Source organism: Orcinus orca, chromosome 17 (assembly GCF_937001465.1).
Source record: "Orcinus orca chromosome 17, mOrcOrc1.1, whole genome shotgun sequence".
NCBI classification, from domain to species: domain Eukaryota; kingdom Metazoa; phylum Chordata; class Mammalia; order Artiodactyla; family Delphinidae; genus Orcinus; species Orcinus orca.
This window is the reverse complement of record NC_064575.1, coordinates 2,301,458-2,317,859: the sequence shown is the minus strand read 5'-3', so window position 1 is coordinate 2,317,859 and position 16,402 is coordinate 2,301,458. Positions and strand designations below refer to the sequence as shown.

Here is a 16,402-nt window from a genome sequence, read left to right as displayed (position 1 = left end):
CACCCTGGTCTCCTAGCAGCTTATCAAAAGAATTATATGGGCGAGTTGGCAAGGTCCCTGCTGTGAATGGAATCGTCTGTCCATCTCGAGATGAAGATAATCCAGCATGCACCTGTAAAGAAAAGCACTGCTGAGGTAAGTGATTGGACTTCGGGTGCTAGTTTGGCCAAGCGCTCATGTCGTAAACCAAGCTATCTGTGCTCTCTCTTTTCCCACAAATGATTTTCCGTGCACATTTTATTTTAGTAAGGGCATGTCAAATAATTTTCCCTCTCGACATAAGAGTCTAAAAAGCCATTAGATTTTCAGGTTTAAATCAATAAATAATTATAAGTCTAAAGTGGATGAATTTGTAGTTATTACATTTTAGAACTGTTTAACTTTTTTTTTTTTGTATACAGGTAACTAAGTTACCTAACTTGTTAGGAAGTATAATTTGGTGTAATATTAGGAGTATAAGGTATCTGTATCTGGGAAATTTTGTTTTGGAAGTTTTCTTCAAAGGATAAAAATGATTGCTACTTTTCACATTACTAACAGACATAGAATTTTAATGAGCTCCCCTAGATCAAGTGTGAAAGCTGGAAGAGAACACAAGAACCATGCTTCTAGGGCTAAACCGATAACCACGTAGGAAGTCTCCTTTTGGGAGGTCTGTTATCTTTCTTCTTTTTGTTTATTTTTGTTTTGCTGTTTTTTTTTTTTCCCTTCTCAGGTTCCATTTGTGTGTGGTTGATGTGGAAAGGTGGAATTTGGATTTTTTCTTTCACTATTTTTAAACTATTAAACTATTTAAACTAAAAACTATTTTAGATTTTATGTATAAATCTATAAATAATGTAGCACTATTTTATAATAAAGTGAAAACTTCTGGTTAGTTTATTACTACAGTCTTCCAGATTATACAGAATGGTATTTTTGTTATATGTCCTTTGCCTATAGAGGTGTGTGGAAACTTGGGGAAGATGCAGCTTTCAGAATCTAGTTAAAGCTGAAGGAGGAAACTGTTCTCTTTATTTTCTTCTTTACACTGGAAGAATTAGTAGCAGTTGTAATTGACTCTAGCCACACGGTAGCTGTCATCCATGCCTCAAATCAGTCATTTGTTCTTCATACGTATACAAGCACATCCGTAAACATTTGCCTGAAAAAGTTTAATCATAGACTTTTGAAAAAATATTATTAGTAGGATTTATATGAATTTATTTACATGAAATGCTATTTTAAAAATGAGCCATAATTTCAGTATCAGAATACAGAATGTCTAAGTAAGATTCTCACCTCTACCTCGTCAGAAATACTAAAGCTCATCTCTAAATCCTTTATTAGGAAAGATAATCTATAACCCATTTGTGTATTTAAAAAAATAACGTTATAAGTACAGGCAGTTTGAGAGTTGTTTTGTTTTCTTTGATAACGTGAAGGATTCGTGAATTATTGGTGAAGGGGAAGCCATGGCTCTAAGTGTAATGAACAGTACCCAGACGGAACACTGTCTCTGCTAGACATGCTTCTTATAACTAGTAAATTACTATGCTAGGTGTTTTTGTGCCTATATTTAAAAGCATTCACCTTTCTACCTGATGTGTCCTTGAAGCTTTACTATTTTGTGTCTAGAAATAGTCCAATCCTTCTACTCTTTTTGGAATGTTGTCTCAGGTTCTGTTAAACTTTAAAATTTGAGTATGCTGGTAAAGGAAATTAATTTGTTAAATGAAAGTGTAAAGCCCCATATGCATTTGTTAGAGGTATGTGGTCCATTTGCATTAATAGAAGTTATTTATAAATTTAGAGGTCTAATTTTTCTCTATAATGATTCTTTGTAATATTCCCTAAGTGGAAGCAGTTATACTTGTTCAGATCTGCATTACAAGGGAAAAGACTTTCGTTCCTAGAATAAGGTGGCTTATTTAAGATCTTCAGAAAGGCCCCTAAAAAGTACCTTTCAGGGGCTTCCGTGGTGGCGCAGTGTTTGGGAGTCCGCCTGCTGATGCGGGGGACGCGGGTTCGCGCCCTGGTCCAGGGGGATCCCACATGCCGCGGAGCGGCGGGGCCCGTGAGCCATGGCCGCTGGGCCTGCGCGTCCGGAGCCTGTGCTCCGCAACGGGAGAGGCCACAACAGTGAGAGGCCTGCGTACCTCAAAAAAAAACAAAAACAAAGTACCTTTCAGTTAGAGGACAGTTGGTTTGGTTTATTCATTAAAGGCAAAAGTGTTTGTTTTGTTTTTTTTTTACTGTTTGAGTTTTGCCTTTTTTTTAGCACTTGGGGAAAAAATCATGTATTTTGTAACATGAAGCTACAGTTATTTATAGTTATCCAATTTAGTAAAACAACCGTCATATTGATATAGAAGGTGCCATGGGCACATATTTTTTCTGTAACTGTTTCTGTGCAGGTTTCTCTTCTAGTCCTGGGGTTCTTGTGATTAACATATTTAGTTTGTCAAGTTTGGGTTCATATTCAAAGTTGGTAGGTGGAACAGCTGACAAAACAATTGTTTTTTATGTTTCTCTCCTACTTAGTGTTTTTTGAGGCCCGTAATAGGTGATGGAGATACAATTAAAATTCAGAGGAAGTGTTCGAAGAGATATCAGGAAAACCAGGAGAATATTCCAAAGGGAAGTTTGTGTTAAGGGAAATATTTGAAGCTCCTGTTTACAGGTGATAGAGTTAGAAGGGTAGTTGTTCAGTGTTTTCAGTTTATGCGGCTGTTGAAGTATACACACACACACATACACATATACACACACACACACACATACATACATACACATATACACACGCATATAAAGGAAATACTGAGATATTTTACATTTTCATACTGAATATTTGAGATCTTGTGTGATTTTTATCCTTTCAGCACATCTCAGTGTGGACGAGCCACACTTCAGGGGCTCGTATCCACATGTGCCTAGTGGCTGCCATCTTGGGTCGTGTGGTTTGCTTGTCCTGTCTCCCCTTTCAGATCACGGCTTAATCATTTCTCAGGGAGCCTTTCTCTCACTCCCCAGGGCTGTCGGTTTCCTTGCATCCTCAGTCTATTTATGGAGTCATATACCTTTAGAGCATGTATCACACTTGTAAATTAATCTTCAGTTACTGAGATTGTTGTCTCTTCCACTAGATGCAGGCCTGAGTGTTTCCTGTTGTATTTCCAGCTGACACACAACTGGTGCTCCAGAAACAGTATTTGGAATGAATTGTCCTAATCGCTAGTGTCAGGCCACTTGGCTAGAGTCACACATTTGATTTTAGAATCAGACACTAAACTCCTTCTAATTCATTTTGCTGGGATGAGAGTATATAAAAATATCACGAACATGAGAAGTGGTTTTAATTGTAAGTTGTTTACTTGTAATGGTGTTTTGCTAGATAATAGTTCTGTGAGCTTTCAAGTATTTTTAACTAGTAGGAAACTTTTAAACTATAAGCATATTTTTAAGTTGATTTAACAGACTTAATGGTAAAAGAGGTTTAATAATTCAGATTTTTAAATTTAAATTCCCTGCTCACGTTCGTCCTGAAAATTTTAAGACTGGCTTAAATTATTATAAAATTAAGTTATTTAAAATGAAATTTTATAAGAATGGGATTTTTAGATTGAAAATACTGGTCTTTTTTCTTTTTAAAGGATGCTTGTTTTGAGTTTGATGAGATGATTAAACCAAGTGATCACATTATTTAGTTATTTGAAAGCCAGATTATAGACAAGCCTAGGTTGTGTTGAGTGTAAGAGAGGAATTAAACATTGTCCATTAAATAGGTAAGTTCACACTTTTGTGTGTATTATGCAAGTAGAAAGAATGAGACCCGATTAAGGAGTTGGGTAAGATTTCATTGTGTATCTCATATCTGAGCTGTGTCTCCAAGTGATGCTAGGCGTTTATCAAGTAGAGAGGGAGGGGCCTTTCAGTCAAAGGAACAGCACAGACACAGATACAGGAGACACTTTGTAATATTTCCTCTAAGTGATGAGAAGCCAACAGTTCAACCTGTGGCTGCAGTGCAGTGTGTGTGGGGTGGGGGCAGAGCCAGGGAGTGAGTCTGGAAGTGGGGTTCCAGGTAGAACCGTAAGGAGCCCCACATGGCCCTCTAAGGGGCGTGGACCTGTGCTGAGCAGCCGTGCGGGAAGCGGTGGAGGGAGGGGAGAGCCAGAAGGCGTGAGCACTGGGGCGCAGGTGCCGCAGAAGGAGCGGTGGCGCGGGGCCGGCCCTGTGTGGAGCCCCGTGTGGAGAGGAGGGTGCAGGCTCTACACTGACCCTGATGCCCCCAGCCCCTCCAACAAGGGGACAGGAAGTTGAGGACGGCATCATGCTGCGAAACTCTTCTTTAGATATCGATGACCATAGTGTGTCTGTACTTTAGTGAATTTTAATGGGAACTTACTGCGGAATAAGTCTGTTAATTACCAAAGGACAGGATACGTTTTACAAAATAAAAGTGATTATGATTCAGAGTCATGTTTCACCGCATGCCGAAACTTTTAATGTAAATTACTTCACCCTCAAATGATAGCCTGATTTTGCTGTGTGGTCAAATTAACATCAATCAACTTAAAAGTGAAAGGATATTTCATGAATTAATTTAAAAATATTACCGTACGTGTTTTATTAGTGAATTAGGCTTTTAATTATGTATTTTAGAGACCGTTTTCGGATTTGCCAGAACTTAAGGAATAAAGTAGAAGTCTAAATAGGATAGTTTGTAAAAGCCTAACTCTATATACAACGAACCAACACTGTAACCAGGAACAGGCGGCCTGGATAAGATGCCTTTGCTTTGAAACCATCCATCTCTCTTCTTTTGTTGTGTAGGGAGATCATGGGGGCCAAAAAACACTTCATTCTGCTCTCTTTTCCAACCCTGTAACATAGTTCTGCCAAAATGTATTAGGAAAATCTCCCTACTCTTTAGTGGTTGCAAGAGCATAGGGTAAGGGCACCGGTGTCTTCCTGACAAGCTTTGCCACTGTTAACTGCAGCAAGGTGCCCGCAGTGGAGACTGCACAAGCCCTTCCATGTCCACTGGCCCCTGGCTTCTTTTGGAAAGAGCGGGGGGAGTGAAGCCTTTTCTCTCTTGTTTGACCTTTGGGATTCTCATCCTTATTGTATGTCCTTTGTGGGCATCGCAAGGTTGGTGTTGTGATGGCTTTTTCACTATATTCACCTTTTAAGCCTTAAGTAAGGTTTCAGTGTGGCAAAAAAAAAGGTTAATGTTTTGAAAAAATGTATAATGCATCACTGATAATAAAACAATATATTTGATCAGTGTTAAACTTCATAAAGCTGATATTTCAGTCAAACTTTATAATATTTTATCCTTATAATTAATTTGGTAACTTCACTATTTCAAGAAGCTAGACTCTGTTAATTTGTTTAGATCTGATCTTTTGCTTAATGAGGTAAAATGCCGTCTGTTTTCCGTATAGATTCGAGTTCTGTGAGCCTGCATTTGTGGTTGGTAATTGTCTGCAGATAGCATCAGACAGCCACCAGTATGACCGGGTCTACTGCGGGGCTGGAGTCCAGAAGGACCACGAACACTACATGAAGATACTGCTGAAAGTCGGGGGCATCCTGGTCATGCCTGTAGAAGACCAGGTAGCTTCCACTGTCCTTTCACTTGACGTAGGAGACGCACTTAGCGTAAGACAGGAAGCGTTACCTCAGTGAAAGGTACCCTGTAAGTGTTAAGGAAGAAATAATTACTCTTCACAGATCTGTCTATAGAGGAGAACATTGAAACGGGCTCTTGACTATTAACCAAGGCAGGTGCGGAAAAGACCCGTTAACTAGGGTTAGGAGAGCCGCGCTGAGCTGCTCCCTGGTCCGGGTGAGGGGAGCGAGTGCCACTGAATGTGGTAACTGCTTCTAGCTGAACATATGAAAAGGAAATCCTGTTTGCGGTTTGGTTTGAACTGCTTAACTCCATTCCAGAAACGAGTAAATTTTTGGATATTCTCTTAGTATACGTAGGCGCATTTGAAAGTATTTTTCACCTATTGTCTGCCTTTGGTTTGGAATTATTAGGTATAATAAGTGTATGAAATGCTAATTTATTCAGAAAATGGGTGGCTCTTTTACTTTGAAATTTTATAAATATACATTGCAAAAATATCTTTTATATTCATATTAACCTACATCTGAGATGTTTAAAACACCTTGTGGTTTGTAAGTAGAAGATCGATTGTCCAAGATGACTGGGACATAGTGTGGTCGTTTTGGAGTTTGTATATCTGAGGGTCCCCTAAGTTCACACATGTGATTTGCAGGTCAGAGGATTTCACCATCACCATGTACTGTGTTTGTCAGTTATTAGAAAGAATATAAAGCATTCATTAAAACACATTCTTGGAAAAATGTTACTTGAATGCTTCCGGAGTGTTGAGACTCCCAGATTAATCATCTTTTTCTGTTTTCCTTTAAAGAGACGTTTTTAAACATATAAAATATGGTTTCCCATTGGTATTTTATTGAATATTTATTATATACTATTGTACTAATGTAAAATATAATAGGCTGATTGCTATAATATAAATTGAAGATGCTAATTCGTCTTCCTTCAGTCATGTACTGAGCTAATATTTTTTCTCTAGAACTGATGGTGGGTATTTGCTGACTGGGTAAAACTTCTAATCCCCTTGGGACTAATGACATATATCTGAAATGTCAAGTTGGGATTAGAATTGGAATCTGTATTTTATAACCACCATGGAAGATCATGAAGTTGATTCGTTGGTACAGTGATGAAAACGTCTTTTTACTAATACAACACTTTAACCAAACAACTGAACCTGTGTGAGACGTGTGTTTTGGGGGCCAGTGGCAGGTGTGGGTTGGAAGAGTACCCCTAGAAGCCCTCAGACCCCAGATACAACCTGCAAAGTCATGCCTTTTGCGCTCAAGTGTCTTGTCTTGAACAGCAAGTATTTGTGATTCCTCCTGTATCATTTTATGGTAAATATTTAAACGAAAGTAATTTGCTTGCATTCAGATACAAGTGATTATATAGCAATCACTGCTGTTATTCTGTTAAAACAAAATTGTGACTGTAAGGTGATCACACTTCCAAGATAAAGCCGTTCTATTTCTTTTCTCCCTCTAAATAGTTAACACAAATTATGCGAACTGGACAAAACACTTGGGAAAGTAAAAACATCCTTGCTGTGTCATTTGCCCCACTGGTGCAGCCGAGCAAGAACGACAGTGGCAAACCGGACTCTGTGGGCCTCCGTAAGTAACCACCGGGCCTTTCTGCCTGGACCGTGGCTTGTGTTGTTCAACAGCTGTGCTCGGGATTAATGGACTGTGTTAATTATGAAGAGTTAAGTAAATAATGCAGTAATGTATTCCATGGATTTGGTTTTGTTTTTTTCGGTAAAGCTCCTACCTTGCGCCAGACCCTGTTAGCTGCCTTCACGGAGGCATGAAAAGAAGGGGCAGGTCAATGAAGAGATGAGTTTGTTACTTACAGTTGTGAAATGATTAATTACGGTAAATTTGTTGGCATCATTTTCCATACAGAGGGACAGCAGACACAAAAGCCTCTCTTTAGGCTGAAAAGAGCTTGCTCGTTCCAAGACCAGCAGTAACTTTCAGGGTCGCTGAGGCTCCTCGGCTGGGCTGCAGAGGATAGCTGATGGAGACTTTCCTTGTCCTCAAGGAGAGAGTCAGTGTTGATGGGGGTGGAGTTGTTTGAAGGTAGGAAAATGGTGGAGGAAAAAGAGGGCTCTGAGCCCCTCGCTGAGTGATGGTACCATTTATTGCTGTTTAAGACTGAGGGGTGAATAGCTTGGAAATCGGTGTGGGAAGATCAGAGACTTCTATTTTGGCTGGGCTTGAGTTTCCCATTAGGTAGGCATGTGGGTGTCACCCCGCTGCACGAGCTAGGAGGATGGGTGAGGAGGCGCTGGGACTGGGCCTGTGATCCACCAGGTCAGAGCTGGACCACGAGCAGAGGCAGGGCCGAGAAGTGGGGGGACAGCAGTGTGCGGTGTGCAAGACCGGACTTTGGAGAAGGCGGGAGCGCTGAGCTCCCTGAGGGCTGCTGAGACCCTGAGGAAGAGCGGTGAGCGCGGCCGTGGTTGGCCCAGCGTGTATCATGGCTTTGGAGACCAATAAGTAAAGTTCTTTGCCAAAAATGAGCTTTAGAACTTTACCATAGCAGACTTCTTGGTTTAATTTGCTTTCTAAATGAATTTATTTCATAGGAACCTGGGAGGGATTTCATTTTATTTTCAGGGTTATTTTACCCTCTTGCAACCCATGTGGTTTTGTGGTCTTTTGGGGTGTTTTTTTTGATTTAATTTTATTTATTTTATTTATTTACTTTTGACTGCGTTGGGTCTTCGTTGCTGCGCGCGGGCTTTCTCGAGTTGTGTTGAGCGGGGGCTACTCTTCCATGCGGTGTGTGGGCTTCTCATTGCGGTGGCTTCTCTTTGTTGCAGAGCACGGGCTCTAGGCGCCGTTGCCAGTTGTAGCATGTGGGCTTAGTAGTTGTGGCATGCAGGCTCTAGAGCGCAGGCTCAGTAGTTGCAGGCACGGGCTTAGTTGTTCCACGGCATGTGGGATCTTCCCGGACCAGGGCTTGAACCCATGACCCCTGCATTGGCAGGAGGATTCTTAAGCACTGTGCTACCAGGGAAGCCCTGGGGTGGTTTTGAGAATTAAATGAAGTAGTGTTTATAAAGTGCTTAGCAGGTAATAATGGCTTAGTAAAGAATAGTGTTGGGATTTTGGGAAGGTCAGTAAATTACACCTGTTTCCCCTGCTCAAGTTCTTAACAGTGGAGAGGTGGACTTGGGGACTAGGTAGCTAGGAACTGAAATGGAATAGGATGTGTGGAGAATAAGAACACGTTTGCTTTTCTGTTAAAATAAGTTAAAATAGGTTTCTGTGTAGAGAACATTATTTCATTAATTATAGGGAATAAAAATGTGAAAGAATGTTGGCACAAAAAAACCCTAAAAAATACACGTGCAAATCCTTTGCCAAACGTATTTTGTAGCTATGAAATTGCTCATGTAAGCAGTTACTAAAATGTATTTATAACTTTTCCTTGGGTTCATCACAAATTTTTATTCAACTTAAAGTCATATTTCTTTTTCTTTCTTTGGTATAAGACATTATAAAAATAAATTTCACAGCAGGCCCTTTAGAAGGGGTGAAGGAAAAACTCTACACCAACTAAAGGAAAACTCTGTTTCCTTTATACACCACCTGCCGAATCCTCCTGTCGTCCAGACCTGTGGGTTCTCCTCCTTGAGCAATCCTGCAGTCCTCTGCGGACCCCAGCGAGCTAGACTGTGGTCTGGTGCAGTTGTGGTGCTCGCCGGTGCTAGCACAGACCCCGCAGGCTGCAGGCTGTGTCCTCCTCCAGCTTCTCACAGGCTGCTTGTGAATCAGGCCCCCATGACCCCTCCTAGAGTTCGATAATTTGCTGGAGCGGCTCCCAGAATGCAGGAGAACAGATTACTCGTTAGATTAACTGGGGAACAGCCGGATGGGAGTGATGCCCAGGGCGGGGTGTGTGGGCAGATGCAGACGTCCTCGCCCTCTCTGCACGCACCACCCTCCCAGCGCCTCCAGCTCTTCACCAGCCCAGAAGCTCTCCGAGCCTTTCCATTAGGGGCTTCTATGGAGGTTCGATTGATTAAATCATCAACTCTCAGTGATTAACTCAACCTCTAGCCCCTTTCCCGTCTCTGGAGGGGTAGCCTGAAAGTTCCATTTCTCTAATCCCATGGTTGGTGTGCCCGACAGCCAGCCTAGCACCTTGAAGGGCTTAGTGAAAGTCACCCCGTAACATCAAGTCACGTGTGGTTGAAGGGAGCCTCTCATGAACACTAAAAAGCACTGCTTTTCACTTTGATGCTCTCATCACTTAGGAAATTCCACGTGTTTTAGGAGCTCTGTGTCAGGAAGGGGAAGCCAAATATACATTTTTTCTTATAAATCTCAGTATCACAGAGGTCAGGAGATTTCATGAACTGTTGAACTGCACCACACTGAGCCATACGAAGTTGCGGTTTTGTAGGTTAAAAATGGGGTTTGACCTAAATCCAGTGCCCTTTTCAGTCTTACTTAACAAATAAAAATGAAAGTGCTGACTGCTAGGTTCCTATAAAATCTACATAGAGACCACCTTTTGGGAAACAAATAGAGCTGACGTGTGTGTTAGAGATAACCTTCATTGTAGTTTTGGCCTGAAAGCTTCAATTCACAGTAAAATTTTATAGCAGTCAGGACTAGTGTTGTCTGTCTGGTCCATTGAATCCTTCTTGTGACTAGAAGCATTAGGAACAAGGAGGGTTGCAGTACAGAAAATACTGGGATTTTTGAATAAGTAGGGCTGAGAATTGTCTAAAAGTGTTCGTATTATCAGAAAAACGTTTAAATGAGGCTCTTGTGGGTGCTACTTCAGGACCTGTGAGTGTTAGAAGCGACTGAATGGAGCCAGGTCTGAATCCGTTTCCAGTCCGGGTCCGTCGGTGCTTCTGCAGTCGGGCTGTCCCGGCGGTCGTCGTGGTGATCGTGTCCCTGGAGGAGCAGGCAGTGCTGGCAGAGGAGGAGGACAGTGGACGTGTTGGGAGAGCGCCCGGGGTGTGGGCGGGTCACACCCACAGGGACGCCCGAGAAGTCTAAGTACTCGTTCTCTTCTTTGTAGCTTCTGAAGCTCTATCCCCGCTTGTTCTCTACCCCGCTTCCTGCAGTGGTCCCTTGACCTCCGGCCTCCCTCCCGCTGGCGCCCCCCGCGGGGGCCGTCCTGGCCTTTGGGGCTGATGACCCCATGACTCCCGTCTGCAGCCGGGCCTTGCCCCCAGCCCGGCGCTGGAGGGACTGCCGCGGCTGGAAAGGGCCAGCACGTCGCGTGGCCTCTGGGCCCCGAGCACCTTGCCAGCCCCTCCCCGCTTGCCTCGCCCGGCACTGACTGGCTGCCCCATGTGAAAGGCCCACGGGGTGGCGGCAGCGCCCAGACCTCCATTTAGGACACACAGCGCGAGCAAAGCAAATCTTTACCTTCTCCTCCCCGAACTGTGCTTTCTCTTGGTCACGTGGGTAATCAGCGTTACATCTGCCTCGCCGCTCGGGCCAAAGACTCTGCGCCCAGTCCCCGTCCGTCCTGTCTTCACAGCAGAACTCAGGCCTGTCCCCTCTCTCCGCCCCAGCGTGGTCCTGTCTCATGCCGGCTCCTGGCACGCCCGCTCCTTCCCTTGCCAGCCGCCACCCCACAGAGGGGCCGGGCCGTGCTCTTCCATTTTGGGTTTCAGTAGAGAGTCTGAAGAAAAGGTTTTGTAGCAGGCCAGGAAGTATGTGCTAAGGGATCTTGGAATTGGTCTAAAATGCCTCCTGCCTGGAGTTTTATGAAAGACCACATCTCCCGCTGCACGATGTGCCCAGCTTGTGACTGGGCAGAACCCCGGGCACTAGGGCAGGAGGGAAGCACCCAGGACAGGATGTGTACCCGCAGGCCCTTTGTGGGGGGGTGAGGAAGGGCCCCAGGCCTCTTTCCTACCCCCCGCCCCCAAGGGCTCACAGCTGAGGGCAAAGAGCGGCCACATACACATTCGGATAAGTGACATGATCACAGGAAGGTTGGGAAGGAGGTAGCTAAGAACAAGTACCAAAAGTAAGGGGAGAAGTGATGAAGGCTTTCTTGTGCTGTTGATCTGAGGAGGGCTGTGTTTTGTTTTGTTAGGTATTTGAGAAGAATCCTTGATAAGGGTTTTATTCCCACAGGGGTGGAAACTAGGAAAAACGGATTTCAGGTGGGGACCTGAGAATTTTCTTTGTCTGGGTGCAATGCACTGGAGGAGGCCACCAAGAGGGGCGTGTGGCGCTAGGTCTTAACACCTGCGCGCCGGTGGGAAGCAGGAGTGAAGCAGGCAGGGCCTGTTCCGACCCTCCCCGTGCGCTAGATAGAAGCGAGCGTCAGCAGCTTAGGTCTGTGGTGTTTCGGGGCTGCTAAAGTGTGCGCCATGATTTCTGGGGGCCCTTTACCTGTGAACCAGTTCTGCCTGTTGATTTACAGAAAGATGGAAACTGCGTGTGCATGCGTGTAATAGTTCAGAGCTCAGACTGAGGCAGCTGTTCAAACAGTGCCTTCATTTGAGGTTTTTCAACAGGTCCTTCACATACTTTTCAACATCAGAAAGTACAGAAAATGTGTAGGGTAAAAGCTCTTCTCTTCTTGTCCCCTAACTGCTTAATTCACATGCGCTCCAGCCGTTGTAAGTTATTTATCCTCCCCGAGAGGGTTTATGCTCATACCTGGGGATGCGCACATGTCCGTACACACAGACTCCGGTGCCGTCCGCTGTCCTCAGTACTGCAGTGGTCTGGCACATAGTAGGCGCGCTTCCTAAAATCTGTGTTAGATGAATGTCAGTTTTTTATGTCCTGTCTCCTAATATTCACTAAGGAGTGAACAGTATGTAACGTTTTACTTTTTATGTTTTCCGTGTGTTTTTAGCCCCCTGTGCTGTCAGGAATCTGCAGGACTTGGCTCGTATTTACATTCGACGCACACTTAGAAATTTCATCAATGATGAGATGCAGGCCAAGGGCGTTCCTCAGAGGGCTCCGCCCAAAAGGAAAAGGAAGAGGGTCAAGCAGAGGATTAACACTTACGTCTTTGTGGGGAATCAGCTCATCCCTCAGCCTCTGGACAGCGAGGAGGAGGAGAAGATGGAAGAGGATAACGCGGGGGAGGAGACGGGCCGCGGCGCTGCCCGCGAGCAGGAGACGCCGCCCCAGAACTTGCTGAGGGAGAAGATCATGAGGCTCCCCCTGCCCGAGGCTCTAAAAGCGTACTTGACGTACTTTAGGGAGAAGTAACTTAGAGCAAGAAGGAAGAGCGCCTACTGATAACTCCTTTAGTCTTGAAAATGTAGCATTGTTAGACGTTAAAAGAGAATTCTTTCTTTCATCAGAGTGAATTTTTAGTGGAAAAAGTATAACTTGTTTCTGTCTTGGTAATAAAAATGATGTATTCTGTGATTAAAAAGAATCCCTTTTATAAAATATATTTTTCTTTAAATCTTGTTAAAATTGCTGTTTTAACTTGGAGCGACTTCAAGAGTGGAATGTAACAGTAGTCAAGACTGGGTCCTTCAGACCCTCACCTGGTTCCTTACAGACTAGTAGTGGTGAGGGTTAGATTTAATCTTCCATAAGGGGAAATAATCAGGAAGCGTATATGTAGTCTGATTCCAATTGCAGCCATTTGCATTTCCTCCATGAAACCTTTATCTAACAAGGAAATCAGAAGCTTTGTGTGTTGCAGTCACTATTGCTGAGTTGCTGTAGGTCTGTTCCGGGCAATGTATGAGTGCAATAACGATGCAGATACGGAGTAACGTAGCTTTAAAAAGCCTCCTCCTTTCAGGGAGTTCAACAGCACTGCTACTCTTGCTCTTGAATCTGTTGCCAAAAGACATGGGGAAAACATCTGCTTCTCTCATAGAGATTTTAGGAGCACGTCAAGTGAATATTAAAGTAAAACGTATATACTTAATACAACTCTTAGTTTGGGTGGACGCTTTACATTTTCAGTATTTAAAAATGATGAGGTTATCTTACTCTGAAGTTTTAGAAGATAGTATATTTAGGACGGTTTTCCCTGTAGTCCACTGTATAAAGTATTTGCTTTAAGAGAGTCCGTTGTTCTACGCGACTGTTGATGGCTCATCGGTGAATCGGCCTGAGTGGGCTGGTCACAGGTGCACTTTAGCAAAGGAAACTCCTGGTTCGTTGGCAGGTTCATCCTTGACAAGCAGGGCTGCGCCAGCCTGCATTTGCTTTGAAATTCATCTTTGTAGCATAGGAAGTAGTCACAGAAGTTATATGTAGATGACCTTTTCTTTGAAAATTCGGAATCATAGTGTAATCTTTGGGACCTACACTGGGCTCATTTAATTTCTTCCCATGTTTTTATTTTGTTCTTGTTTCTTGTGGTAAAGTAACAGTGATTTTCATTTTTTTGATTAATATCCCATACTACTGTATTCATTATTTGAATGTCAGTAGTGAAACAGGTGGTAAATGCCGTTATTAGTGTTTCTTTTCTTCCTACTAGGGCATGAAGAGTCATGCCTTGTTTAAGAAAGTATACAGTGTAGCATATTTACTATTTAGTGTTCCATGGATTATATATTTTTTAGAAGGAAAAATTTGAGAGTATCACTTATCACCACCAGCATCACTGTTACAACTGTTGAACAAGTATGCTTGAGGAAACGCAATCGATGTGTAGTGGAAGGATTATTATGTCTCTGCAAAGATTCAACCGTTAGATGAATGGTTTAAAAAAAATCTCAGCTCTGGTAATTCCACACATGTAAAAACAACTGTTTGAAATAGTCTAAGCATGAATCATCCCAGGTAAATCAGGATATTTTAGTAATGTGAAAGATAATTTCGTGGAAGCTGTTCGTTTTTTACCATTGACTGGGCTTGGGGGTATCTCCACAATTTTTCTTAGGCGATTACTAAGCTGTTACTGTTAAGAAATGCCCCATTCATTTCTATCAAGGAAAAAAAAATAGTTTCATGCTATTGTCACGTTAGAAATGTTCCTTTTATTTTGAAATCAGTGTCCATTTTAGAAGTTTAATTTGGGGCTCCTGGTGCCCACATATTTTTTATCTAGCCGCCCCCCCACCAGCTTTGTTGTTTTCGGGGCAAGTGTTCAGATAACGTCAACATGACGTTTTCTTAAATCGTGGTGTTAACTATTCATGAGGGACGTTTTTGTTAAGGATATATTTGAAGATGGAGTTTTTCATATCAGCTTTTATTCTGTTGGCTTTGGCAAAATGTACAGTAGGTTTTCATAATCATTGCCTAGTTTTTGTCATTGAAATGTATCTTTTGTGTTTTTAAATGCATTTATTTCACAGTTGTGACTTTACTATTGACTTTAAATAAAGAAGTAGAAATAAAGAATGAAATTTTAAGCGAAAGCCCTTTTATCTATTAATGGGAATATATTAGAATGATTAAGAATATTTTGGGTGTTTATTTTTTAATGAATCATGTTATATTTGAGTGTGGATAATTGTGCTTTATAGGTGGAGAGGTAGCAAATAAAGATGAAGTAATTCAAAATGATGAGCAGTGTATTCATGGGAATTTACAGTGGGGTAATTATTTGTTTTGCGGAGAGAAAGTAGGCCTAGGGAGGGAGCACGACGACTTCCCCCCTCAGTCAGATTGCTGCTTGGAGATGGCTTGAAATAGCACCCAGGATCTGATAGAGCCCGAGAAACTGCCGGCAACACCATTAACTACCAGGAACATCGTTTAAATCTGTACTGCTTATTGGTCCATATATCTGGTTCTAGTACTAATAAAGAAAAATGTCATTAAGATAGCACACATAGTAGTTAAAATACAAAATGTGGAAGTGTTGGTTTCCAGCTGTTTGAGAGGACAAAAGTGAAGCAAAACCTGTTAATTTATGGGAAAACTTGGAAAATTATTTTAAATAAACAGTTGCATATAATTAAGCATCGTTCTCCAGTGGCCTGCCTTTTTTCTCTTTCTAAATTTAGAAAATGTCAGTACACCTATGGATATATACTGAATTATGGTATAGAATTGTCTGTATTTGGACATCTCATTTCCTTTTGACTGTTGCCACCGCTGAAGGGTGTAGGGTTTTAAAAAATTTATTTTTATGGGGCTTCCCTGGTGGCGCAGTGGTTGAGAGTCCGCCTGCCGATGCAGGGCACACGGGTTCGTGCCCTGGTCCGGGAAGATCCCACATGCCGCGGAGCGGCTGGGCCCCTGAGCCATGGCCGCTGAGCCTGCGCGTCCAGAGCCTGTGCTCCGCAATGGGAGAGGCCACAACAGTGAGAGGCCCGCGTACCGCAAAAAAACAAAACAACAACAACAAAAAATGTATTTTTATGAACTATTCAAGTAGATACGAAGGATATTTATAAGATGCTTGGAAAGTCCAAGGAATGCGTGTTCATGTCCGTACATGTGAGTACGAACCATGAGGCTTGACTGACAGCACTACCGTTCCTGTGTGTGCCCCTCTTCCCCGCTCATCCTAGCCCCCCTCTCAGGGTGCCCGTTTGTGACGGTCACACCTGGCTTTTTGCCGCGGTTTTACACATACGCTCGTATCTCCAAGCGGTATGAGTGGAATCACCCCTGTTCATTCCTGTGCACCTACTTTTCACTGCACGTTGTCTTTCTGAGGCTGGTCCCTGTTGTCTGTAGTGATGCTAGATTCCCACATTCCCACTTTTTTGTCCATTATTTCTTCTTGACTCTTGGATCATCTCAATTTTCTTTTGCCTAAAGTACATCTTTTAAAATTTCTTTTGGTGAAAGACCCTGCGGTAGCTAGCTCTTAGTTTTGTCTGTCTGAAAAAAATTTATCTTTGTT

At 42.8% G+C, this 16,402-nt stretch overlaps 1 protein-coding gene across 9 annotated transcripts in view; it reads left to right on the top strand.

The window, feature by feature from the left end:
* The window catches only part of PCMTD1 (protein-L-isoaspartate (D-aspartate) O-methyltransferase domain containing 1), a 61,141-nt gene extending 46,033 nt beyond the window's left edge, over positions 1-15,108 (top strand). For 4 of the 9 annotated variants that reach the window (XM_033437687.2, XM_033437672.2, XM_004275022.4 and 1 more), the window contains 3 exons: positions 5,430-5,601; positions 7,110-7,233; positions 12,473-15,108. In XM_033437687.2, the coding sequence (XP_033293578.1) occupies positions 5,548-5,601; positions 7,110-7,233; positions 12,473-12,837 (543 nt within the window). In that variant the 5' untranslated portion in view covers positions 5,430-5,547 and the 3' untranslated portion in view covers positions 12,838-15,108. Of the gene's footprint in view, positions 1-9; positions 136-5,429; positions 5,684-7,109; positions 7,234-12,472 lie in introns of those variants that run through there. The other 5 variants (XM_012534900.3, XM_033437685.2, XM_033437686.2 and 2 more) reach the window with 5 other exon arrangements.
* The last annotated feature ends 1,294 nt before the right edge of the window (positions 15,109-16,402 follow it).